This window comes from Lissotriton helveticus, chromosome 10 (genome assembly GCF_964261635.1).
Source record: "Lissotriton helveticus chromosome 10, aLisHel1.1, whole genome shotgun sequence".
Classification (NCBI taxonomy): Eukaryota; Metazoa; Chordata; class Amphibia; order Caudata; family Salamandridae; genus Lissotriton; species Lissotriton helveticus.
This window is the reverse complement of record NC_136071.1, coordinates 1,136,885,616-1,136,912,784: the sequence shown is the minus strand read 5'-3', so window position 1 is coordinate 1,136,912,784 and position 27,169 is coordinate 1,136,885,616. Positions and strand designations below refer to the sequence as shown.

At 45.6% G+C, this 27,169-nt stretch overlaps 1 protein-coding gene across 1 annotated transcript in view; it reads right to left on the bottom strand.

Moving 5' to 3' along the window:
• GADL1 (glutamate decarboxylase like 1) overlaps window positions 1-27,169 on the bottom strand; it is a 654,887-nt gene that overhangs the window by 450,669 nt on the left and 177,049 nt on the right. Inside the window, exons 4-5 of the mRNA XM_078663939.1 lie at window positions 18,924-19,014; window positions 10,461-10,567 (exon numbers count right to left, since the gene is read on the bottom strand). Of these exons, the coding sequence (XP_078520065.1) occupies window positions 10,461-10,567; window positions 18,924-19,014 (198 nt within the window). The remainder of the gene's footprint in view (window positions 1-10,460; window positions 10,568-18,923; window positions 19,015-27,169) is intronic.

Below are 27,169 nucleotides of genomic sequence, written 5' to 3'. Positions count from 1 at the left end.
TGCGCAGCCCCTACACCCCATATACTCTCTGTCGACTCTACAGGCTAGTTTCATCCTGGCTCCAAACATCCAGTTATTCACCGTGATCAGCGGGGCGGCCCAGTAATACAACTTTACCGCTGGTATCGCCAGTCTTCCGTCATAGATTCATCTTTGTAATTTATGTAGGGTGATCCTTGCTGCCGCTGCTGTCCAAAGAAGGGATCGCAGTTCAGTCTCCACCGCTCTGAAGAACGATGATTGGTTCGGGTATGGGGTGTTTTGTAGGACCTAGAGTAAGCAAGGTAGCGTCACCATTTTAAATAGAGCAGCCCAGCCAATTAGCGTTAGTGGCAACATCTTCCTCCTCTTGGCATCCCTTTTATATCTGTCTAACTGGGGTAGAAGGTTTCTCTCATAGAACTGCTGGGGGTCCCTTGTAATATTAATCCCTAAGTATTTAAACCCTTCCACTTCCAGTGGGATCTCGCATCTCGATGTAAGGCTAGGTGTCCCCCCCCCCCCCCCCCCGACAATGAGAACATTAAGGACTTAGTCTAAGGAAATAGGATGCATTTAAAAAAGAAAAATTAAACGTTTTTGTTTTCATTTTTTAAGAGTAGACGGTGATCGCAAAACAATCATACATTGAAGTATAACTCGCTTATTGGAAGTGGCGCCCTTGGCTCACTCATAATAGCGAGTCTCAAAATCTATTTTGCGAGTCAGTAATGCGTTACCGACTAACAAAATATTGCTTTGTACATAGGCCAGACCTATTTGCAGGCGAAAACGGGCCGATTTCCCGTTTGAGACTGCAAAAAATGGTCGCATATCTGGCCCTTAATGCACATATCTTAAAAAATGAAATGGTGACTATCCACTGACATGTTTGAGAACTGCTTCTCAAGATGCGAAAGACATTAGTGTTCAAAGTTGAGCAGTTCTAAGAGTCATAATTTAGTCCTTTAAAAAAAAAAATAAGAACTTCACAAATGTTACCCACAGAAAAATAAAAAAAAGCATATTGGAGTCCTTGTCACATGCTTACTTTTGAATGATTGGCACCATAAAACTTTTGTTTCCCGTTGTCCCAAAATCCCAGAACAGGACTTCTGGTAGCAGAGAGCAGGGAGATATGGTTGTTTCTCAAGGCTACTGCAGATGTGTATTTCCATGTTCTAACCCAGCGACAGTTCCACCATGGGAGTAGTAGTAGGTCTGACGCTGTCCGGCAGCCTTTGGGCATTTCTTCTATTTTTGTCATGGCTTTTGCATAACGTTATTGTTCAGGAAGCTAAAGGGACTTGGTCAATCTGAACAACAACAAAACATTGACTAATGCAGAAAAATATTTTGGGGTCCTGAAAAAACACACATACCTTGGTACTCCTTTGCATTGAAGGGAACTACTTTGTGTTGGATGTGCTCCTTGCGAAAGGGCATAAAACACACAAAAGGTGATGGGAGGCTGTTTGCAACATGTCTAACCACTGACATTAGCTTAGGTTAGCACTCCAAATCATCGTTCTTTTGCTCGCCATGCCACTTCATTTTGCAAATCAGTCTTTAACCTGCTCCTCGTGTTCAGTCCAAACTGCCAAGCCAGGATGGTTTTGCGTTGGGTGTTCCACCACAGCACCCATTGCTTTTTGGTGCTGATTTGCAAGGATCTGTAAATCTGAGGCAGCACCAGAAACTAACGCCATGAAAAGCAGGCGTTAGACTGGAGCAATGAGGAGAAATGCTTTTATTTGTCCTCGTTTTATGCCCTTTCTATGTGTGCTGCATTCTGCAGGACACATAGAAGGACAAAGTTGCCTTTAATAATTGTTTATGTGCAGGAAGTTGCCCCTTCCTACACATAAACATTCATCCCTTCACCATAGGTAGCCTTGCGTAATTTCTTTGTAAGTATGGCCCAGGATGGCTATTCCTTTCTTAACTGAGACGGGGAGGATTGATAATGTAGGAACACCGGGATAAAGTCAGCTTTGTAATCCCCAACATTTGATTCTGGAGTTTTGAGTAAGTTAAAGAAAATACTCAAACTTAGTTTGGTCTCTAGCTGTTTTTTTTCTTGTCAAAATAGGAGCAGGGATTCTGCTAAAGTATCTCTGCGAGCATGCTCAGCTTACGGGGCGAGGGGCAAAAGAAAAGAAGACCTACATCCAGTGAGGCTAAAAAAAAACCTGTTCCTTGCCCTTCCCCCACACACCAGTAGTGACTGGTAGTGAACGGGGTGGTGGGAGGGGTGTTGAAAAATATAAAATAAAAACTTCCTTACCTTTTCCGCTGCCTCTCCACCAGCTCCGCTTCACTTCTATTCCTGACTCCAATACAAAATAAGCTGCAGGAAGCACCCAGGTACACAGGCTCCCCTGAGCCAATCACAATGCTGCAATGCGGTGTTGTGATTGGTTTGAGCACCGTGAATCAGTGTTCAGATGGGGAAAGGGAGCCTGTGCATATTCCCCGCCAGGCTGTGCACGACAGCCTGGTGGGGAATATGCAAAGTGCGCATGACTGTTTGGCCGGCCAAGCAGTCATGCACACTTCAGTGTGCACAAACCACTCCTCCACACTGAGCCACCAACCCCTCCCTGCCCTAACCCAAGAGAATGATAATAACATTGTTATTATCATTTTATTTTTCCCTTTTTCACTGCTCTAAGAGCAGTGGGGCGTCACTGCTCTAAGAGCAGTGGGGCGACGCTCCTTCACCTTAGTGGAGGAGATGACACTGCCACTCAGGCTAAGAATCACCCACCTCCTGTTTTTCCAGTAACGTGCCTATACCTGGCTGAGCCATGTTCTTCCTGGAACGTGGCTGAGGGCTCCGCAAAGCGGGGGTCTCTCTCCTCCTTCCTTGTGTTGCAGGTGTATCAACTTCCTCATGTCTTCAATCCGCTGCACAGAAACCACGTCTCATTGTCCATAGCTCTGTTCGATGTTCAGAAACGCCTCCATGGTCTCTTCCCTCACCATCCATCAACACGTTGCTGCGTCATTCCTCTGAGAACCCAGCTTGGCTCCCATTGGTTCATTAAATCTTGAAGCCAGTTCTAGACTTCCCCCTCTCTCTGTTGCGGCTTGTACATTAAAGGGGCAGTGTCCCTTTGCTATTGATTCATTCACTTCCCACTTCCTGTCATCCAATGTAGGGGAGAAGGGTTGTAATGTCGCCAACTAGTTGTGCCTGACTTTCTTCTATGGGCTGTAGGGAAAGAGAGGAGTGAGGAGATAAGGGCTCGCTAAGCATTAGGTGCTACAGAATTGTGTCAGTATCATCGTTCTCACTGAGGTTTGCCTGGCAATGACATAGCAAAGAAATAGGTCAAAGAATCATCAAGGAACTCAAGAGAACATTTTTATTGAAGCACGAGCAGTAGACCTCACAGCCTTAGCGTGGTGTTCCCCATAACGTTTTGCCTACCTCCTTCATGTTTCTGACTTCGTTTGTGCTGGCTTTTGGAGTTTATGCACTTTTCCACTGCTAAACAGTGCTAAAGAGCTTGTACTTCTGCCCATAACATAGTAATATTGGCTCATCCCCAATTGGCAAATTCAATTTTCAGCTAAGTCCCTAGTTAATTGCACTACATTTGCCCAGGGCCTGTAAATTAAATGGTACAAGTGGGCCTGCAGCCCTCATTGTGCCACCTACTTAAGTACTTCCAAGGGGTTGGGTAGCTTTCACCAGTTTAGCTGGGGCGGACAGACCCAACAGCCTTAGTGTGGTCTCCCCGCCCCCAACGTTTTACTGAGATCCTCCATTTTTCTGACCTCGTTTTTGTTAGCTTTACCGCTGCTAAAACGCTAAAGTGGTTGTGCTCACTCCCTTAAAAATGGTAATATTATCTCATCCCCAAATGGTATATTTAATTTACTTATACACAAAGTGCACTACATGTGTAAATTAACTGCAATTGTGAGCCTGCAGCACTCATTGTACCACGCACTTAAGTAGCCCCCTAACCATGGCTCAGGCCTGTCATTGCAGAGCCTGCATGTGCAGTTACCCTGCCATTTCGGCCTGGCAAGATGCACCTCTTTGCAGGCCTAAACCTTCCCTTTATATACACATAAGTCACCCTCTACGATAGACCTGGTATAACCCAGTTTTACATGTCCTTGTACAGAAAAACACTCAAATTAATTTTTCACTAATGCAAGGCCTATCTGTCCCATAGAATAACATTGGGATTGCCTTATTACATATTCTAATTGTAACTCTCAACTATAAAGAGATGGACTTTTCAAGTTTGGTGTCTCTGGAATCAACGTTTTAAATCACAACGTACAGTGAAGCCAGATTTTAAATTTGAATTCTGAAAATTCCACTTTTAGAAAGTTGGCATGTTCTTATTTTAGCTATTTGGCATCTTCTACCTGCCTCTGATACACATTTGAGAAAGGAGACAACTGGGCTTTGTGTATTCCCCTAGACAGCCACACACAATGTGAGCTTAGGTGGGGGGATGGGGGGGAGGAGCTGGGCACAGCCTCACACTTACACCTAAACAAGTGGTGTCCTGTCCCCACACAAAGGGCTGCATACATCCCTGTAGTGAGTCTGGAGCCAGGGCAGGAAGAGAGGACCTCTGTGCACTTCAAAGACCTGCCTTTGATATCCCCCCCACTATAAAGGAATAACTGGGTATAAGTACTGGGCCTCTGCAACCATCACTTCAGTACACTTCTGGACCTGTGAAGACTCTGCCAGGAAAAAGGACTGCTGTGCTGCTAAAGGACTGCCACTCTGCTGGACTGCTGTTTTGCTGGACTCCTGTCTTGTTGTGCTGCCCTGCTGTCTGCTATCCCCTTGTCTGGGTGAGAAGGACTGCACCTGCATCATTTGAACCGAGAGTGACTCCAAGGGCTTTCTAGTTTGCCTCCTGTCTGAAGTCTCAGTGACTTAAAGGACTTCCAACGCTTCTGCTGCTGCACCTGGACTCAGCCATCTGTGAGCATGCCCTGCCAAGTGGTGACACCCCATGCCTGGACCCTTGGAAGAGAGGCCTAAAGTGCTTACCTCAATGAAACTCATGCATCATCTCTGGAACCGGAGCATCAGAGCCTCTGCTGCGTGAATCGATCCGACTCATCTCCTTCGTAATCAGCACGGTGCTAACCAATGTTTTTGCATGTCAATTGACAACAGCCTTGACGACAAGGACAAGAACTTCACATCATAGCGCCCGCGCTCATCGGAGACGACGCACTGCCACTGTTGCGCAGGCCAGGACTACCGCATCTCCGTCATTGTGAGGAGCAACGCCAACACATTGCTTCCCTTCAGCTGCACCCTTCGTCTTCTTCAACATCGGTGCAGCCAGGATCAAGGTACTGTCTTTCAGCAGGCTTAATTGGGTCTATTTAACCATCGTGGTTGGCCTTAACTTTTGACTTTGTCCCTGTCCGGCACGACGAGATATTCAAAATAAGCGTTTATTGCTTCTAAGCGCTATTTTACAGTTTATTCTTTAAAAATGTATATCGCAAGTTCTACTACTGAAATTTTTGTTGTTTGGTCTTGTTTTATTTATTAAATTAAGTTCTATTTTTCTAACCTGGCGTTGAATCTTTTTGTGTGTTGTTTTCACCGCTTGAAATGCTTCACAAATACTTTACACATTTCCTCTAAGTTAAGCCAGACAGATTCCAGAGGGTGAACACAGGTTAATTTAGAGTTTGCCTGCTTCTTACTCTGACTTGGATTGTGGTTGTAGCCTGACTGCATGCTTGGGCTCATACCCTAGTCAATCAAATACCCAACGAGCATTACTACATGAATTGCTGTCAAACAGCAGTATGGTGTGCATGGTCAGGCTTGGTTCAATAAATACAACTGGGGGGTTGATTTATTAATCTTGCACGCAGCACAACGCAGCAACCAACCTTGCTGGTCTGCGTGAAAGAGAGAGGAACAGTCAGTGGTAGAAGTGTCTGACCTGCTGCACCCATGCATTGTCCTTGCTACCACTGGCGTCAAGGGGAGAGGGGGGTCAAACAGCCAAGAACAGTGATAAAGAGTAAATAAGGCCCTGCAAATCAGTCTTAACCCTGTTCCTCATGGGGTATGCCCAAACTTGGGTCTCTTGCTCACTGGATTCAAGCTACCCTGAGGGGTGTTACCCTGAAACCTGTCCCAGGATGCTTGTTTCCGGTCCAGGGAAGCCCTGTCTTGGCAGATTGAGCTGGACTGTTCCCATGAGGAACAGGGTCAAGACTAATTTGCATACGGCTGGGTCTGAGCTGGAGTGGTGGATGGAGCTAAAGAACGATGACTCAAACAGACCTAAAGTGACTGGGGGTGAGTGTCTGGTTAGATTCAGGGCTCCATCCATTATCTCCTTGTGTCATAAGGTGGTCTTCAATACCTTGTTGCCTGTGGGCCAATTTCCCTTGTCACCTTATCTATGCTTCGGTGGTACCTTAGTCCAGCTGTATGGACAAACTGTTTCCTAATGTCATGAAAACAACCCATGCTACCATCTCTTCATATGATGTCTGTCATTTAACACTACCTGTGTCCTCCTTCCCACTCCTCCTGTCTGTGTCTGTGCATATCTGTACCTCTTGCTATCTGCCCATGCATCCACCCAGATTGCAATGGGATTAGTAAATCTTCCTGTCCACTTCCAGTATACTAAAGAGCCACCCCCCATCCATGTGCCCTAGAGCAGAGGCTCTGAACACGTGTTCTGAGGACTCCTGGAGGTCTGTGAGGCCTAATCAGGAGGTCTGGGTCTATTTTACAGACTAAAACAATATTAAAAGTAATACATTAAAATGAATTAAGTAAAAACAAACTAAGTAAAGATGGAAGTGTCAAAACGTATTTTATACTTTAAGTAATTAAACAAAATAGTTCAATATTTGAGCATTTTCTTTGGTGTATGCCTGTTTTTGTATTTTTGTTTATTGTTTTGAGGTTCAAATCATAGAAATTGCTTAGGTAAGGGTGTCTTCTGTCCCCCATTAATGACTCAGTGGAGATCCCTGGATTCCAGTGATGATAAAATGGGAGCCCACAGCAAGTCAAAAGGTTAAGAACTGCTGTCCAAGAGGGGGAACCCTTCATTCACCAGATTTGTATTCCAATTCTCATTATTTCACCCATAAAAATATATGTATCCTATCCTCTATATTTACGGAACATCCATAAATTTCCTCAAACTGTGGCAGGTCGGTCATTTAATTGGTAGATGAGTTTTTCTAACGCATTCACGTCAATTTTGGATAGTGGGGACTGACTTTTTGCCAGTGCATCAACTTGCTAACTTTGCCACCATTAGGCGCAATGGGTAACCAACTTTTTATATGAAAAGGTAGTGGAGAGAGGTCTGTGGCAGTGGCATTGGAAGTATGTGTGCTGCAGCACACCCAAAAAAACTATTCAGGGTCCTGGAAGGTGAATGAACAATCAAGATACATTTAAATTGTATTCCTATTGTGTCACATTTGCTGTGCATTCAAAGACAGAGGTCAAATGTCAGTCTAGTCTTCTGACAAATTGCTGCTTATTCTTTTAACATTTAAGACAGGTGTTTATTTTTCTGTCTCTTACTACAAAATGATAGGATTTTATATAGTGACCTTTTTGTAAAGTGACAATCTTGATGGTGTGAAAGGAAAAGCTGTAGGATGTGTTTTCTTCCTACACACAACAAAATGTAAATACCTCTAAATGACCTTTTTCAAATATTTCAAAGTAAATAATCAGTTAGGAAAGCACAAACGAATCATATTTTTTCGAATTCTTTAGTGTAATGGAAAGCGAGATTGCAAAAGGATAAAGACACTTTACTTAGTGATGCACAAATCACAAATATTCGCTGAAACCCAATTTACAAACATTATCATTTGTGCGCTATGCAGTTTTATCAGCAAAACTGCATGGTTGTGCAAATTTAGTGGTCAATTCAATGGAAAGTGTGTTGTCAGTAACTGGCAGTGTGCTAACACACCACTTTAGTAATATATTTGACAGTGTGCCACTAAATGCAACCCCATCTACATACTACACCCTTACTTACCACTACCCTGCTGCATGGAAATGGCTTATTTGCAATACTTGTTCTTTGTGTCAGGCAGAATCCATTTGAGTTCATCAATGTAACAGTGATGGCAGCACCCCCACTCTGAAGACTGAACCAGCACCACTAGTCCCTGGTGTCAAGTAGGGTCATTAAGGTGGCATTAAGGCCCATTATAGTGCTGAGGGCTACCTTCACTGTGTCATAAATATGCTTCCATGAGATGTGTGTGTATATATATATTTATGTTTATTATATGAACACACACACACACATATATATACATATATATATGTAATGCCCTGCGCTAGTTCCCAGATCCCTATTTTCCTTTCAGGGAATAGTCACACATTAGGTTATGCTCTGAGAAAAACACACTCTTTGCATCATAAGTGTCAATGCAATTTTTTTTTATTATCGTCCGCCCTTGTTCACACACAAAATAAGTTGTCTTAAACTTCGGTAGAAGTAACATTTGAAATACATCATATGCTTGATTACAAAATTCTCTTCACATAGTAGTGGTACAGAACAGCCAAGCCAACACGTGTTTTGCAAAATTAATTTGCTTCTTCAGCGCTTCAGAATTTCAGTTCCATCATACTAATAGTCTTCTCAACTCTTGACAAAGGGATCCCAGATTCATCCTGGCACTATGCACTGTAAAATATAGACTTTCAATATCAGAAAAAACGGCTATAGCCTCCCATCGATACGAACACCAGTCAGTTACTTGGATCTCACCATGCCATAGCAAGCAGTGCTCTGATTTGAGTATGCAAGAGCATTTTGCTCCTGCTTTTTCAAAGCGGAGCCCTTTGCTTTTACACAAAGCAGGGGCGGCTCTAGTCTCATGGTGGCCCTGGGCAGGGAGCGTAGGTAGGGGGCCCCGGAAGAGGTTGTCCGGGCGGGGCGTAGCGCGGAGGCCAGTGAAGAGGGGGGGGGTGTCAGGGTCTTTGGAAGTGGAACAGAGCCAGGGGGCGCCACGCAAATGTGTATCTATCCTCAGAGGATTATTATATTAAGGATATATATTGGTGCGGTGGCCCCTGGGGTTTGGTGGCCCTATGCAGGTGCACAGCTTGCACGTGCCTAAGGCCGCCCCTGCACAAAGAGAGCTGCATGTAAGCACCTCCCTGTGTATAAAAGCAATGCAGGCTCCAGCGGGAGGCGAGGAGCTGGCAGGGACCGTGGGGCCTTCAGGCTTCTCCTGCTGTCCCCAACAGAGTGGCCAGTCCCCATAGGATGGGGTCCCCATGGCCAAAAATGGGTATGGGGTTACCGGGGCCGAATTCAGCCTGGGAACGGGGGCCAACTTCCACGTTACCATTTTTTAACCCATTCAAACACCCATACCAGTGCTTACACAGCTACTCACTGATTCATAGATCAGCACACACATCCACTCACTCACCCATACAGCCACTCATACACCCACTCACTCACTAATACAGCTATTAACATATCCACTTATACACACATACCACCACTCACATACTGAGTCAGTGAACCATAGAGCTACTCGCACACCTAATCACTCACCCATACAGTCAATCACACAGCCACTTACAAACCCATACAGTTAAACACACACACACTTACTCATACAAATACTAACACGTACTCACTTACCTGTACAGTCACTGACAGAAGCATGCACTCATCCATATAGCCACCCTCACATTCACTCATTCACCCATACAGTCACTCACATCCCCCGTCACTCACCTATACTGCCTGTAACATACCCAGTACTCACCAATATACCACTGACACATCTACTCACCCACAGAGCCATAAACACACTCACTCTCCCATGCAGCCCTTCACACACACAGTCACTAACCCATACAGCCACTGACTCACCCACTAACTCATCCATGCAGGCAGTCACACACTCACTTACTCACCCACCCACACAGACACTCAGACACCCATAGAGGTTCTCAGTAAGCCAATCAATCACTCATCCAGCCACGTCTGTATCTACTCACCAACCCATTCAGTCACTTAGACACCAATTGACAGACAGGTACAGACATTCACATAACCAGTCAATCACCCAAACATTCACTAAGACACCTAATCACTCAGTTATACAGTCAGTCAGTCGGTCATGCACCCACTGAATCATGCAAACAGCCACCCACGTGGACCTTAGTATACATATTTAACGCTCATAAACATTTTTTAAAACACTCACAATCACTGGATGATGTCATCCGTGATGTCATTTAGCTGAATTGCTGTCTGTGGCGTTTTTTTCTTTCTCTGGTGTGCCAAAACACTTTCAACAAATACTTATAACCCTGCCAGATGTCTCCTGTGTTACATTTTCACCTTGAGCATATTCTCAAAAGGTCAACTACCCGGAAGATGCGCGCAGCTGCCATATTTCACGTGTGTACCAAAGTAAAGAAACCCTACTGTTTTTTGTACCTGGGCTGAAAATACCGTCACCACCTTCCCATCCTATAAATTCAATCATTTTCGTGAGGACAGCTTCCTCCACTAACAGGAAAACCGGAGACACCTCGTATGTATAGCTTTAAAAAGAGAAAAGAGAAAAATAAGCTGTTAGTATCAACCACACACAAAACCCACCAAGGGCTTCATTTTCAATCAAGTACGATTTCACCCTTGTGGGGATTAATAACAATTTCCGTAATAACCATGTGCCAAGCCATAAATGTAACCCTTAAACAAAGGGCCAATTCACCCTTGCCAGGGATGGCTTCGAAAATGGCCTCTTTGCTGTGAGTTCTCGCACAGAACATCTGCTAAAGAGATGCAAGGCAGATGCAGACGGCCCCAAGGTCCTGCAATTCACAGGGTAAGCACAATAGAAGTAGGACAAATGGTGATGGGGACGCCAGCAATAATGATGAGCAGTTTAATGATGCCCTCTCAAACATGCATGCTAATTTCAATTAAAACCTGTTTTCATCTCCTGGCAGCATCCAATTATATTAGGATGGAACATAACACAACTCCCTCTTTTATAGAACCCTCTCACACATCACTGTGGTCGCTAGGTGCTGATGCTAAGCACGTTTTCTGTTAACCAACAAAAATGTTCGCATTTTAATGATTTGAGAATGATGAACGGTTAAGTAGCAGCCAGTGATTTCTGAGCAATACTGCTGTGTGTTCAACACAAATAAAGACATCGTTCTTACTCCACCTAAATCTTTATTTTCACTTTGCTCATTCTTCACTAATCCTTTATGGATCCCGGAGTAGCGTGCGACTCGCCGAAAAATCGCTTTGACGCCTCGTCAGGGGTAGTAAGCGCTATCAATGCAATTACAATACAATACAGTTTCCGATAGAGAAAAGGAGAAATCAGAACCCCTGTTAAAAGTCAGAAGCATGGGCAGGTTTAAAACTCTAAACTTTTCTACTTCAGTTTACAGTTTTATTTTTGTGCTAGCTTAAAAGGGAGTCACTCTCTGTCCTACAGATATTCTGTTTATCTTGTCTTGCCTTTTCTAAGGTGGGAAGTCAGGAGTGTAACACAGGCCCCTGCTGCGCCTGCGTGCACCCCCCCCCCCTAACTCTTCAAGGGGAACCCAACGTTTCTGGGGGCCCTAATTCGCACCTAATCATATGTATGGGTAAATGAAAACTTGAAGAAAGAAATTGGGGCCAGATGTATGTAAATTCCATTTACCGAGCACATCGGTGCTCATGACGAGCTCAGCTTGTCATGAGGCACGGTGGCCATGTGCTCATGACGAGCTGAGCTCGCCATATCGGCCGCAACGCTCGCACGCGGGGATAATTCCCCCGCTGTGCTGAGCGTTCTACGGAAACGGGTGTGGCCGTGATGAGCTCAGCTCAGCATGAGCACACGGCCACCGTGACTCATGACGAGCTGAGCGCATCACGAGCACCAGGGCACTGTGCGCGCCCTCCGCACCCCAGCACAGCGGGGGAAATACCCCCACGGCGAAGGGGTTAATAGCGATTTTAACCAAATCGCTATTAAGGACTCTGTAAATGGAATGTAGGTAGGAATCGCTAAAATATTAGCAATTCCTTAATATTCCATTTACCGAGTCCTTAACCACATCGGTGCTCATGGCGAGCTCAGCTCGTCATGAGGCACGGTGGCCGTGTGCTCATGACGAGCTCGCCATAACGGCCGCATCGCTCACACGCAGGGATAATTCCCCCTCTGTGCTGAGCGTTCTACGAAAACAGGTGTGGCCGTGACTAGCTCAGCTCATCATGAGCACACGGCCACCGTGGCTCATGATGAGCTGAGCTCGTAATGAGCACCGGGGCGCTGTGCGCTCCCCCTACCCCCCAGCACAGCAGGGGAATTACTCCCGCGGCGAAGGGGTTAATAGCGATTTTAACCGAATCGCTATTAAGGACTCTGTAAATGGAATGTAGGTAGGAATCGCTAAAATATTAGCGATTCCTTAATATTCCTTAATAACGAATCGGTAATGGAGATTCGTTATTAAGGAATACCTAGCCATTCGTTCCTATGGGCTAGGAGGCCCATAGGAATGAATGGAAAGATATTCACTATTAGCGATTCGGTATTACCGAATCGCTAATAGCGGGAGGTATTTCAAGGGTGCCAGGGTGTCCAAAGGACACTCTGTTCCACCCCTGAAATGTGCATGTGTACACATGTGGCGCACATACAGGCCCTAAGGGCATGGATGTGTGCCACATGACACATTTAAAAAAGCAAAAAAGTGCTTTTTTAAGGAAATCGCTACTTACCACCAACTTGAAGTTGGTGGTAATTAGCGATTCCTTAAGGCTGAAGTGCACTATTTTGAGTGCTACGTACATTGCATTTAAGGAATCAGTATTTCCGATTCCTTAAATGCAAGAGCAAAATAAGGAATTGCTATTTAGCGATTCCTCATTTTGCAAGTAGGTTTTTACATTGCACATGGCTAAATACCGGTCGGTAATGCAGTCATTTACCGAATTTCGGAGTTACCGACCGGTATTTAGCCACCTACATCTGGCCCTTGTTTCTCTATTGCAGGGCTATGTTGTTAGAGCTGTTGAAAGACCGGTCAACAGGACAAAAGGCGCAACACGTTTAATCAGAGGTGTTGTGAACATGCATGAGTCTTAGTTTTGGAGGGGAGGCTAGCCTTCCTCTGGCTAGTAGAACTCACCAATATAAAATACCTCTTTGAAATTGTCCTGTTTAATCTTAAAGAATAAAAAGAAAGTGCTACGTCATGAGAATAACCTGAAATCTGAGGGACAAGGCCTATAATGTGGTTTGATAATGCAGAGTACCTTCCGTTTCTAAATGAAGCTTCCACGCCCCAGCCTATTCAGAGAGGGAACCAATGAATAAATACAGTCAATAATAAAAAAGAAGGAATGTATCTGCCCTTCAGGAGTGACCCACAGAAATACTCTTTCAGATGTTAATCTTCCTCTCATTTACCCTTTTGAACCACAGGCCAGGGGGCCACAAGCTGAGTGGTTAGTCACCTGAACCGGTTGTATGTGATTTCGTAGAAAAAGGATTTGATGGAATACCATTACTGAGAAACCATTTCACCTAAACTGTTTAATAGAAATTTGCAGCATGAATGGCATTTACCACTTGATAGAAACCAATTCATTGAATGTCTTTTTTTTCAAAATTGGTTTTTGTATGCTTTTTTTTAAGGTATAAATGTAATGGTTACATTGAAAAATTGTTTTGCCAGAGGTATTTCTTTCAGAGCTTGACTTCAGGGGACATTACTTCAAATTGATATCTTTTACGTTTCAAACAAGCGCTTTTGACATGTTTTTGAAGTGTATCTTCTCCTTTTTAATGATTGTCAATCGAGGATGTACTTAATTACTTTGCATCTTAACACATTTTATTTGATTTTATGTGCATCTGTGTATACTTTTATGTTTGTACTCTGTTGAATAAAGTTTATTCATTCAAACACTTTTTATGCTTTTAATTCGCTGACCCCTCACCATGCCTAAACACCATCCATCCCTGACCTCTTCACAACCCTGACTCCTAAAAACCCCCACACCAAAACTACACCCATGCTAGATCCTTAAATGCCCTTACCTCTCCTAGATATCACCCATTCCAGATACCTAAAATCCCGTAAAGTCCACCTATCCTGATCCCTAAAGGCCATTTCAACCCTAAACTCTACTCATCCAGTTGTGTGCTTTGACCCCTCAACATGGCTACATTGAATTTGCTTATTTATCTTTTCATTAACGCCACAGTAAGTTGGCACAGGGAAAACAACAGTGCAAACAAATGAAATGTCACATGTGGACTGCAGCATAACATCCACATATATGAATGTGCAAAGCTGGATTTAGGCCCCACCATTGTAGGCTCGAGTTTGCAGCTGAAATCTCTGCAGCAGCAAGTGACAAGACACCCTTTGCGACAGGTAGATAACCCTACTTTTAAACATTAGATAAGCCACTCTTCAGTGCCTGTTGTTGCCACAAGGCTTACTGCTTAATGTATAAAATGGTGGCTTTTCCTATGAAACATTCCCATTTGCAAATAAAAGTTATAGTTTTAATTTGTGGGTTAGAAAACTGTTACAAAGTTCCTTCAAAATGTATTTGTATTATTTAAAAATATATAGTTGAGTGGTAAAGACAGGTTTTTGCTAAGTATAACATACATGTTGCAGTGTAATAACATGGTTTGTGCTGCCTGGAGGACTGCCAGAAGTCATAAAGTTCTACTACTTGTACACCCCTCTAGTTGCAGTAATAATCCCTCTAGCTAGGCTTGCCAACTACTTCTTGCCACAGAACAACAGTGTGGGTCTGCTGGAAGAACAGCTGGGAGAAGTAATTATTGGCCAACTAACTTGGGATTGGGATATGGGAATGGGAAGGTCCCATTGATATTGCAAAGGAAAAAGCTGGGTACGGCTTTTTTACATTTATGCCAAAGAGAGTCCCAGTGTGAGAGAGGCATTTGAACTAGGCTGTTTCCCAGACTTCTTTTCCTTGTTTTCAGAAATATTCATAGTTGGATTCTGCTGCACAGGTCTTCATTTCAATAAGGCAGTCCTTGTGTGGAATTTCGGAGCTCTGGGCCTTGGAGCAAGAGTTCTGATAATTATGAATCAACAAATGTAGGGATCTACAGAGAAACATTATACAAAAGTGGAATGACAGTGGTGTAGGACTTCTATGGAGGATGGCTCAGGAGTTCTCATAAATATCAAGCTAGTTTGTAGCATAAAGATGGGTTCCACAATACAACGGAAAGGGAGAGAAACCAGAATAGCCCAAGGCGGATGTATGTCGTTACAAAGCATGCTTTTTCCACGCATGCCTTTACAACGCAGGTTTTACAACGCAAGTCGTTACAACGACTTGCGTTGGGGGGCGCTGGATAGTGAATAGTTTAATTTACTATTCCAACTCCAGTCCCCGTGGATAGTAGGGAAGGTTTTGGATAGTAAATTAAACTATTCCCTATCCTACAGCGCCCTCCAGCGCAAGTCCTTGGAACGACTTGCGTTGTAATTCCTGCATTGTAAAGGTACTGCGTGGAAAAAGTTTCATTGTAAAGGATGTTTACCGCCCAGGGCACAGTTTTTATTGAATGTCTGGAGAAAGACTGAGAGGAACCTGTTTCTCCTGGCACTTTTGCCCTGGAAGTGTTTTCCAAGGTCAGTTAGGCTTGCCTTATGTTGCCACCATGACACACAAGGATCGCAAACCATCTGACCAGTTGGCAGTGGTCTGCAATGGACCTTGCTTGAGGCTTTACTGGAAAGCTAGTGGCTGAGCATGCCTCCCAACCCTGAACTGTGGATGGACTATAAAAACCTCTCCCAGCTCTTTGGTAGCCTTGGGTGTGACAAGGAAAATGTCACTTAGCATCTTAAAGTGCCATTGTCAATAGCAGAAAGCAGGGACGGCACAACTGATCTCGCTTTTAGAACTTTGACTAGTGTCCCCGGAAAAAGTCAGGAAGATTTCAATTTACTCATATCACCCTAAAAGGTAACTGACACGTCCCCTAGACATCTGGCTATTGGGAGATAGAATAGCTTGATGGCAACATTATCTTAATTTTTCCTTTGATGCAAGAGTGTCCTCCAGAGTCCCTGTTTGGCAATGTACACGGACTGACTTTAAATTTCATAACACCATGTTACGACGGACATCTTTTGACCCAACAGCTTTTAAAATCCACATCTCCAGGTATCTTAAACCAATATTTGCACTTTTTATTGTTTTTTTAGATTCACTAGATTGGTTTGGAAATGTTAGTGTGTTGTCTATTGTTTTTGATATTTGTTTAGTGCTGATTAGTTTAGCAACTAGCAAGTAATTCCCTGAAGTAAACAAGATGCTTTAGGATAAAGCTGGGAGGGGGTGTTAGAGAAACTGTGTTTAGAAATAGAAGATATAAAGTTAGTGGAGTGCCCCATCCTAAAGTCTCATCCATTGAATATTGTGATAGTGAACTGTACTCATTTCTAGGCTTCCAGACTTGATCTGTGGCAGGGGCAAAAGTATAAAATTGCACAACAAAAAAGGGATAATATTGTTGGCCACTAAGATCACAAACTAAAACATATGTTAGAAACATAAACATTTCTTACAAAAGCTTAAATTGAAGGGATGCTAAGTTTACAATCCAAACCCTAAACCCTCTCTGAAATTCCCTAATTATAATTAGCGATGCAACCATGAACACTGCACTCTGCTCATGACCTGCCATATATCACACATGATCTCCAAATAGCATTACCAGTGCCATTGCTATATGGCAATACCACATGGATACACATAGACCTGCATGAGAGTAATAAGAATACTAAGGAATTTCTGACTATATGATGGAATTTAGTGCAAGTGTTCTAAAGGAACATATGTAATCGCTTAATATAACTGTGAAGACACCGATTAACTGTCAATGATATTCATTGCTATTGATATTTATGTCACTTCTGTGAGGATTTTTATTAGGTGTTATTGAAATTGCTGCCTTACAAGTGTATTGAATGCCTTGTCGGCGATAACAATATTAGTGACTTCAACTGTGATATCACCAGTGATGCCATGAGTGAGTTCATGTGAGTGTTGGTCATCAGCAATGTATTGGGGTGGTATTATGATGGCCTAGCAAACTATAATAGGGGAATTTTAGCGTACTTTAGGTTTTAGATCATACCCATAGCACCACTTGAGCTTTTCCTGGGAAGAACATTTTGTCTACAGTAAGCTATTTTGTTATCTAAATTGTCAATTCCAATCAAACATTCAAGAATAATTTTCTCACTAAAATTCTTCCAAGAGAATCTCAAATTTCTAAGGACCTGATCCACAAAGGTAAGCTTACACTTCTGTGTAAGTTTACGATTGTTTGCTATTCACAAAGGTATTTTACAAGAAGTATCTTTATGAAAGCAGAATCTCCCCATATAAAAAGATAGGACTGTCCTATCTTTTTATGTGCGGAGACTTCACTCTCATATAGATACTACTCATGAATCCCTTTGTGAATAGCAAACAATCATAAATTTACACAAAAGTGTAAGTTTACCTTTGTGAATCAGGCCCTCCAATTCCAGTTGGCCGAACTGGTACAAGAACACATTCTGGATCAATTATGAGACAAATGTGTATCTATTTGTGTTGATTGAATAAGTGTACAAATACTATCAGTGGGTGCCAACATTTAGTTTGTGTTTCTTATTCAAAGAGTTCAGGAAAATGATAACTCAAACACCACTAGACAAATTTGCACGAAATTTTGTATGTTGACAAATGGCACTGGTGTTTGTGTTTATTTTTGCTATTTGGTGTAAATCCATTCAGCATTTTTCTGAATAATTAAAATTAAGTGTTTTTTCAAATATTGACAGATGCATTTTTTAACTTTCATACTGGAATGAATCAATGGTGTGCAACTGCAATTGTGGTTGCAAGGCAATGATCAGTTACCAACACCTCAAAGGACATGGTAATCAATTAGCAAAGGGGAAAGCATGCCCTAGGGAGACCTTCCTCTTTGTGAACAATGCTGGGCGACCTCGGGGGGAGCTGGCAATGGTCCATGGGAGAATTGCCTGCTACCCTGATGTGTTCCCAAATAAAAAACGTTTTTTAAAAGCAACACCATTTCATTAAGGAACATGAGCTTCTTAAAAATAATGTTTCCCATTTGGATATACCAATGCACGCTGTTCTAAGCAGACTGCCACCCCTCTGTTCATAGCCAATAACATGGGGGCAGAAACAGCAACCTGCCTAATTAATATTCATTAGGCAAAGTTATTTTGCAACACCAACACCGCCCACTCAGTGACTGGAGATTTTTTGACGCACCCTCTTTAGAATATTAATCACACCACAAAATAATGTAACAGCAAAATGTTGAGGCAGAATTTGCAAACAATTTTTGGGAGTTGTTTCTTACTACATCATGCACAAGGTGAACACCAAACACCAGGGTATCAGAGCACAGCCAACAGGTGTGGAAATTGCCCCCACCCCTGAACAAAAGTTGCAATGTGAGTGGAAAGGTTTTAAAAGCTCTAGACTATTTGACATATGTGCATGAAATGTGGCCCTATTCTGGCAGCTGTGCACTTTACAAGTGGCGCATCATCATTTGACCGTCAAAATGTGACCCTCCCCACGTTGGCTACTTCTATATCATGAGTGCATCCGTCTGTGCGATCATTATCCACCATTGTCGTTTTGGGAGTTTTACCTCTTAATTTAAGACCTGCAGTTGCAAATTTAGATCAGCGGATGCACCCAGGCCCTCTATATACTTAAATGCAGGCTTGGCTTTCTCTTCCAATGGACACTGAGCCCATTGTCTTAAGTCTTTTGCCCTCAGCCAAGTATACACTGCTCTAACTGGATGGCACATATGAAGAATAAGATTATACTTACATACTGGGGTTCAATGCTTCTGTAATGAAACGCGCCACAAGAGAGTAGTGGTCCATGCCAGCATACAACTGGTTAAAGAATCTTGGATGGCCTGTAAATTGGAAACATCTTAGAGGTTACCCAAACTCGTGAGAGGTGGGCAGATTAGCAAATTAAGATGGAGATCCCAGCTACGGGGTCTGATTTGACATTTAAAAACACTTTGCAATGATTATTTACCAATTTCGTCACATTCTCAAACTTTATCATTTTAGGTCATTAGATAGTATCACATCATTGAAGGCTTTAAAATGGAGGATTCAACAATCTCCCCAATGCTCTAACGGCATCGCCTTGTTTTTAACCCTGGGCGTAGTGGGCGTAGTGGGGCTTCGCGAAGTGGGCAAAAAACTACGCCCACCCACGCACTTCGCGTAGCCCCACTACGCGCCACCCGCCTCCCTCCCGCCCTCCCTAAATGCTTTAAAAGAATATATAAATGAATTATAAAACCACTTACCTTGTCCGCCGCGTCCCCGGGGCTCCCGCTCGTCATCGCGCCGCCGTCTTAGATACTAATGCGCATGCGCGGCCGCCCACGCATGTGCATTTCTCACGAGAAATGCGCATGCGCGGGCTGCCGCGCATGCGCATTAGTATCCAAGACGCGCGCGCCGGCGGCGCGATGACGAACGGGAGCCCTGGGGCCGCAGCGGACAAGGTAAGTGGTTTTATAATTCATTTATATATTCTTTTAAAGCATTTAGGGAGGGCGGGAGGGAGGCGGGTGGCGGGCAACGGTGGGCGTAGTGTTGCCTGCTTCGCCTACTTTGCAAAGGGCGAAGTAGGCAACACTACGCCCACTTTGTGGGCGTAGCGAAGTTGCCCGCCCAGGGTTACTTATTTTTGTAACCCCATCTTTTTTACTTTCCCACTTTCTTGTCTCTACTTTGTGATACCATTCCTTTGTTTCCTTCTTTCGATTGTGAACTTTTTAAAAGGGGCAACAGCATAAAAAGGAATTAATATTTGGGACCCACAAAGCAAAGTAAAAGGATTTAAAAATGCATCTCTCCCGTTCCCCATAGCAAAAACCTAAGTGTTTGAGTTCACAGCTTCCCCAATCTTGACAAACAAAACTGGTCCAGGGCAAGCACACCAATTAAGGTATTTACATAGATTAGCAAAACAACTGGGTATTGGAGATCCTACTGAATTTGTACCCAAGTTAGATCCTTTTTGCACATATGCCCCATGATAGCGTAATTGCTGGATGCTCTTCATTTAACAGGATCTAAGGGCCTTATGATAGAATACTCCTCACAAAGGTCCTGTCCACCGTATTATAAATACATTAACCCCTTCCATGCTGCCGTCGGCCATTGGCCGATGGCAACGCTACCTCACTGGTGCTGCCGTCGGCCAATGGCCGACGCAGCCCCGCCCGTTTTGCGGAAGTGCCGCACTTCCGCAAAATCGCGGGCGCAGTAGAGGGGTTAAAGCCTAAGCTACTTGTAACACAGTGGGCGGGATGTCCACCACAATTTCACCGAGTATCCCATCCGCCAACCTCTAAAGACGCTTCGGTTTTATTGCACAGCAAAAGGACCAATGCCTGGAATGCTGACCTCAGCTCTGACATAGCCCACTATTCCTTCATAGGCAATAGTGGGCCTCGAGGAGTGGGAGTAGTTGAGATTCATTCAGCATTTTTACATCACTTTTTTTATTTTTCTTACTGAGATGTCCCGAGTGCGACTAATATGTAAACACTAAGACTAGATGTGGTTCCCATGCTCACTGTGCCATTGGACTCAAGCATCATCTCACTGTTAAAGCCCAAATACCATAATACTGGCTGGCTTTGCTTGAGTTCCCATCTAAAAAAGATCTGACTTGGGAGTTCATGCTGTACTGTTCAGAATGGATCAGGACATGTTCTGATTTGCATGTGCTCTTCTGTCTCAGAAGTGGCTCAGTGAGCAAAAGACTGAAGAGCTGAGCTGTAGTTCCAGGTAGTTAACAGTCTGAGGATCACTCATGTATTCATCTCATTACATTTTTTCTAATTGAATGTGCAGCAGGAAATGGATAAATTCAGGTAAATTTGTATAAAAGTTTCACGCAACACAACGCAGCAACGTCACCCTGCTGCGCTGAGGGAAAGGCGAACTATGAACAATGCTCTAGCAGGATGGATATTAGGGCTGGGCGTAGTTTGCGAAGTAGCGCTACATGTAGCTACTCGAAGTGCACTTCGCACTACGCGTCATTCCCTGTTCTCACTGTGCATGATGCAGTTTTCAATGATTGCACAGTGCGGACAACCATCCGGCACTGTGCAATCATTGAAAACGGCATCTTGCGAGCTGTAGTTTTCTGCCGCTCGAGGACATTTTTACTCGAGCGGCAGCTTTTTCAACGCGGACTGGCAGTTTCTCATCGCGAGCGGTCACGAGCATACGCGACCACTCGCAATGAGAAACCAGACCTCTCCACATTGAGAATCTCGCCGGGAGGTTTATTTTCCACGCTCGCAATCGGCAACTTGATGTTGCTGATCGTGAACGGGGAAAAAGTCTTGCCAGGATGTAATTTTGCTTGCTTGCGGTCGCCAACTTGACATTGAGGACCGCGAGCAAGCAAAAAATTACTGCTGCACTAAGCTACGCTACGCTACGTGTGTTTGCACTGTGCTACGTGCAGTTCGCGTAGTGCGAAGTTGCGCAAACTTCGCAAACTACGCGAGCGTGGCGTAGTGCTTTGCCCAAATGAAAGGTCAACCTATTATTTGTCACCTCTGTGGTGCTAGAGTCACCCTTAGGGATTAAATCATGATTATTCTGATAATCTGAGATCGGTTTGCATTAGAGGCGTTGCTGCGCTACAGTTAAAAAAGGCACTGACAATAACACATATCATTCTCACAAAAATGTTTACTTATTAAAATTTGCTTTCATACTTTACATAGAAATCAAAGATATCAACTAGTTGTATGTGCTGGTACTGTTTCTGTGGATCAGGACAACTGTCATAGCTAACAATTTTGTGTCCAGGTGAACAGTGTGAGCGCAATGACGGACAAATGCACCGTTGTTAAGGGATCAAGCAAATACCATCTCCAGGTAAAAACGTTTATTTTCAATAGACCTGCTCATGTGATACACAAATGAATTGGATAAAACAACAGCTATGACATTGGTTGATAACAGCATTCGAATCCTCTATGTGTTCTTCTTGGGTGGAGTTGATCGTGGAAGATGTGGGTCGATGCGTTTCGGCCTAATACTTTGTGGCCTCTACAGGACAGTGCGGAGCCGTTGTCACACAAGCTTTTGCCTATTCTGGGATAATGGTTATGTGGAGGATTTTGTGACACCCTCCTGTGAAGGTTAAGGAGAGGCTGGCTACTTTAAGGGGCGACCCTCTGTTTGATGCATTGTGTGGAGGAGAGCCAGAGTCGGGCAAGTGGAAAAAGTGGGTGTCACTGTGGGCAGAACCGCAAGAACGCAGGTCCTAGATCTGGATTCCTTGTAAAGTAGAAACCAAGTTGCAAGAAAGAATGTCGGCAGCTGGTTTGGGTCGCAGACGCAAGCCACAAACCGGTGTGTGAAGTAACTCACTGCGCTGCGTTAGGTGCTGGGTAAAAGGGGTATTTACCATTACACGGCATTACATTACATTACACAACACCTTGACCTCGGTCACAGGCCTGCACTCTCCCCGACAGCTACTGCCATCCATTGCTGCCTCTGGGCCCCCTGCCTTGCGTGTTCGAGTCTGATGCTTCAGAGTACTGTTCATTTGTTTTTTGTTGTAATTTGCGCTTGCCTGCTTTTCTTCTGTATTTCTGTTTCACTGTGATATTCTTGCCTCTGTTTTTATTTTTCTGCCCATACCTGATTCTTGCCCCCTCACGCCGTTCCCTTTCCATGCTTCCCGGCACTGCTCACCCGGCCCATTCCCTCTGCCCGCGCCCTTTCCCGCCCCCTAGATGAGCGTCCTGTCCCATCCCCAACATAATGCAGACTGATACGCGGTCGCACACTAACGACGTGCCTAAGACAAGCCCATCCGCGCCCGGACGCGACCAGCGCAGGAACCCTGGCTCTCCCAGGACCCACCACTACGATCCTACCACCCTCAACGCACTCAATACCGGAAGACACACCGGCTGCATAAGATCTGCACCGAACACCACCCAAGGAGAGTTCTTGTGCAGAACCTGCCACAGATCCTCCACCATCTGCAATGCCACCACCACCACTGAAGACCCGCCCAACGGGCGCATCACCAATACCCTTACCTTCATCCTCCTCAACATGCGTTCCCTGCAGCACACGCCGTAGAGTTCTGGGACCTGATCGACACCCTCTCGCCCGGCGCCACCTTCTTCACGGAAACTTGGACCAACGCCACCTCCGGTCCTGACATCGCCACTGCCATCCCTGACGGCTAAAAGGTCCAGAGAGAAGACTGCCCCCACCGCCCAGGAGGAGGACTCGCCATCACACACAAGACTCCCCTCCGACTATCCACATCCAGCATGAGTGACCCTCACTCTGACATGGAACACCTCCACTTCCAGATCCAGATGAGCCCCAGGACCATGCTAAGCGGCACCCTCATCTACAGACCACCGGGCCCTCGCACCTAGTCCGCAACCACTATCGCCGAACTCGCAGCACCCCACGCAATCACCTCCATGGACTACATCCTCCTCTGAGGCATGATTTTCCACATTGTCAACCGAAACAACCCCAATCCATCACTCTCCTCGACAGCCTGGCCAAACTCGGACTGAAGCAGCTGGTCAATACACCCATGCACAGAGCTGGACATACTCTGGACACTATCTTTGTGGGAGGAATAAACATACTGTTCAGCCACACCACCCAGCCGCCCTGGACTAACCACCACTGCGTCCATTTCGGATGTATGACGTTACAACGCATACTTTTACAACGCCTACCTTTACATCGCAAGTTTTACAACGCATACCATTACAACGCATAATGCTTTTGGGCGCTGGATAGTGAATAGTTTAATTTACTATTCCAACTCCAGTCCCCGTGGATAGTAGGGAAGGTGTTGGATAGTACATTAAACCTATTCCCTATCCTAGAGCGCCCCCCAGCGCTATGCGTTGTAATGGTTTGCGTTGTAAAAGTTGCGTTGTAATGGTAGTTCGTTGTAAAAGTTTCGTTGTAAAGGCTGTATACCGTCCATTTCACCTTCAACACCACCACCGCACTCAAGCCCGGACCGCGTCCACCACAAACAAACTGGAGCAAGGTCATAGAGGAACTCCTCAACATCACTCTCCTCCAAGACCCCCCCAACTCCACGACCGACACTAAAGCCGCAGTCGCCCGCTGCGTCAACACACTCGCACCCCTCCGGCATCCCGCCAAGCAACGCCCGCTGAAGGCCGCCTGGTTCACCACAGAACTATAGGAAGCCAGGCGTTCTTGTAAAGCCTAGAGAAAACCTGGCAAAACCAGAAAATCACGGAAGCACGGAACAAGCAGAGGATCACCCTGTAGGAATACCACCAGAGCATAAGAGACTCCAAACAGACCTTCATAAGAGACAAAATCAAGACCAACGCGACCAATGCCAAGGAATTGTTCAGCGTCATACAGCAGCTCACTAAACCACCCAGCACAGCCATGGACGTCACACCTTCCCAGCAACTCTGCGACAAGTTCAGCTCACACTTCCAATGGAAGATCAAAGACCTCTATGACAATTTCAGCAAACCGACGCTGGACATCACCCCTCCCCCCCCTTTGCGGCCGATCAGCCAACCATCTTGACCTGGAAGCCCGCTACCGTCGAACACATCACCGCGACCATGCATAAAACCCACTCAGGAGCCCCTACGGACCCCTGCCCACCACACATACTCCACAAGGCTGCCGCCGCCATCACACCTGAACTTAGACTGACCATCAACGCCTCCTTCATGTCTGGCATCTTCGCAGATGACTGGAAGCGGGCGGAGGTTAAACCCCTCCTCAAGAAGCCCACGGCCAACCCAACAGACCTGAAAAATTACTTGCCCATCTCTCTCTTCCCTTTCGTAGCCAAAGTCACCGAGAGACTCGTGAACGCTCAGATGACCACTTTTATCGAAGGGAACTCCATCCTAGACTCCTCCCAGTCCGGATTCTGCAGGAACCACGGCACTGAGACCGCTCTCCTCGCCGCCACAGATGACATCCGCATGCTACTTGACCAGGGACACACCGCAGACCTCATCATTCTGGACCTCTCCGCAGCCTTCGACACCGTCTCTCATCGCACCCTTGCAGCCAGACTTCACGAAGCAGGGATTCAAGGAGCCGCCCTTGACTGGATCCGATCCTTTCTCTCCGCAGAACCCAGAGGATCAGACACCCTCCCTTCCTCTCCAAACCCACTGACATCAACTGCGGAGTGCCCCAAGGCTCATCACTCAGCCCCACGCTCTTCAACATCTACATGGCTCCCTCATCGCCATCGTCAGACAGCATGGGCTCAGCATTGTATCCTACGCGGACGACCCCAGCTCATCCTCTTATTCACAAAGAATCCTGAAGACACCAGACTCTGCTTCCAAGAGGGAATGAAGAACGTGGCAACCTGGATGAAAGACAGCTGCCTGAAGCTCAACTCAGAGAAAACCGAGGTCCTCATCCTCGGACCGTGCAACTCTGCCAGTGACAACTCCTAGTGGCACTCTGCCCTCGGGAACCCACCACCCCTACAGACAAAGCATGCAACCTCAGCATCATCCTCGACTCTTCCCTCTCCATGAACCGCCAGATCAACGCCGTCGCCTCCACCAGCTTCAACTGCTTGCGCATCCTTCGCAAAACCTTCAAATGGATTCCCCGAATGCAGAAAGACCGCCACGCACACGTTCATAACCACCAGACTGGACTACGGCAACCTCCTATACATCACAATCAACAGATCTCTCCAACACACACTCCAGACCATCCAGAACGCCGCAGCTCGACTCGTACTCGGGACCCCACGCCACGATCACATGACCCAACACATAGGAGACCTCTACTGCTCCCTGTCAAGAAGAGGGTGACCTTCAAACTTCTTACCCACGCCTACAAATCCCTCAACAACATCGGACCCAAATACCTCAACAAGAGATTATCCTTCCATGTACCCAAGAGAAACCTCCACTCTGCCGACCTCTCCCTGGCAGCAGAGGTCCCCCGCATCTGCAGAAACAGAACAAGCGGAAGAGCCTTCTCCCACATCGCAGCCAAGACCTGTAACGAGCTCCCCGTGAACACCAGACGCTCCCCAACCCTGCACACATTCAGGAAGGACCTCAAGACCTGGCTCTTCGACTGATCCGGAGCTCCCCCCAGCGCCTTGAGACTCTCACGGGTGAGTAGTGCACTAGACAAACCCCTGATTGATTGATTGATTGATCATTTCTGTCCTATTCTAATGCTGCCACACTTTATGCTGCCTATAGCCAATACAGGCACCCTTGCAACATGGTCAAGGGTGCCTGTGTTGTAGGCAGAATTGTTTTTGTGCAGGAATGGGCACCTTCCTGCACAAACAATCCTCAGAGGAATGTTTCTCTTTCTACGTGTGCTGCAGAATGCAGCACGCTTAGAATGAGGAAACAATGAGGAGAAATAAAGATATTTCTCCTCGCTGCACCTCTGGTGGGGAGGCGTGCAACTCTGAAGCATTACCAGGTCTACTAATGTTGGCAAATCTGGAAATGCGGAGACCCTCACAACCTAATGTAATGTACTTGTTTTGTAGGGGGGCCCAGGGCCGGACTGGCCATAGCGGGCACCAGGCAATCCCCCGGTGTGCCGCATGGGTGGGTGCCGGTTTTGGGCCCCTGGGGGCCGTTTTTGTTACAGGACCGTTTTTGCAGCATAGTTGCAAAATCGGCCCTGTACCAAAATCGGCCGAAAACCGGCCCTGGCAAAGAGCTTGGCGGCACCCACAACCCCCTCCCCTCTCCCCCCGAGTGGGGAGGGGGAGGCGGCCGAGCACTTTGCCAGGGCCGGTTGTGGTTCCCAGTCCGGCCCTGGGGGGGGCCCCTTCACCTACAAAGTCATGCCATTGCATGCCTTGAAGAATGTGTGCAATGGCATGGGACAAGAAATAGGGAAATGCTTGGGAAAGTCACCCTGCTTTCTCAAGCAGGCCACCAGCAGCATGGCGGGGGTGAGGGAGACACAACCCTTCAAGGGGACCCCATCAAGCTCAAGGCCAATGAATATCTGTGT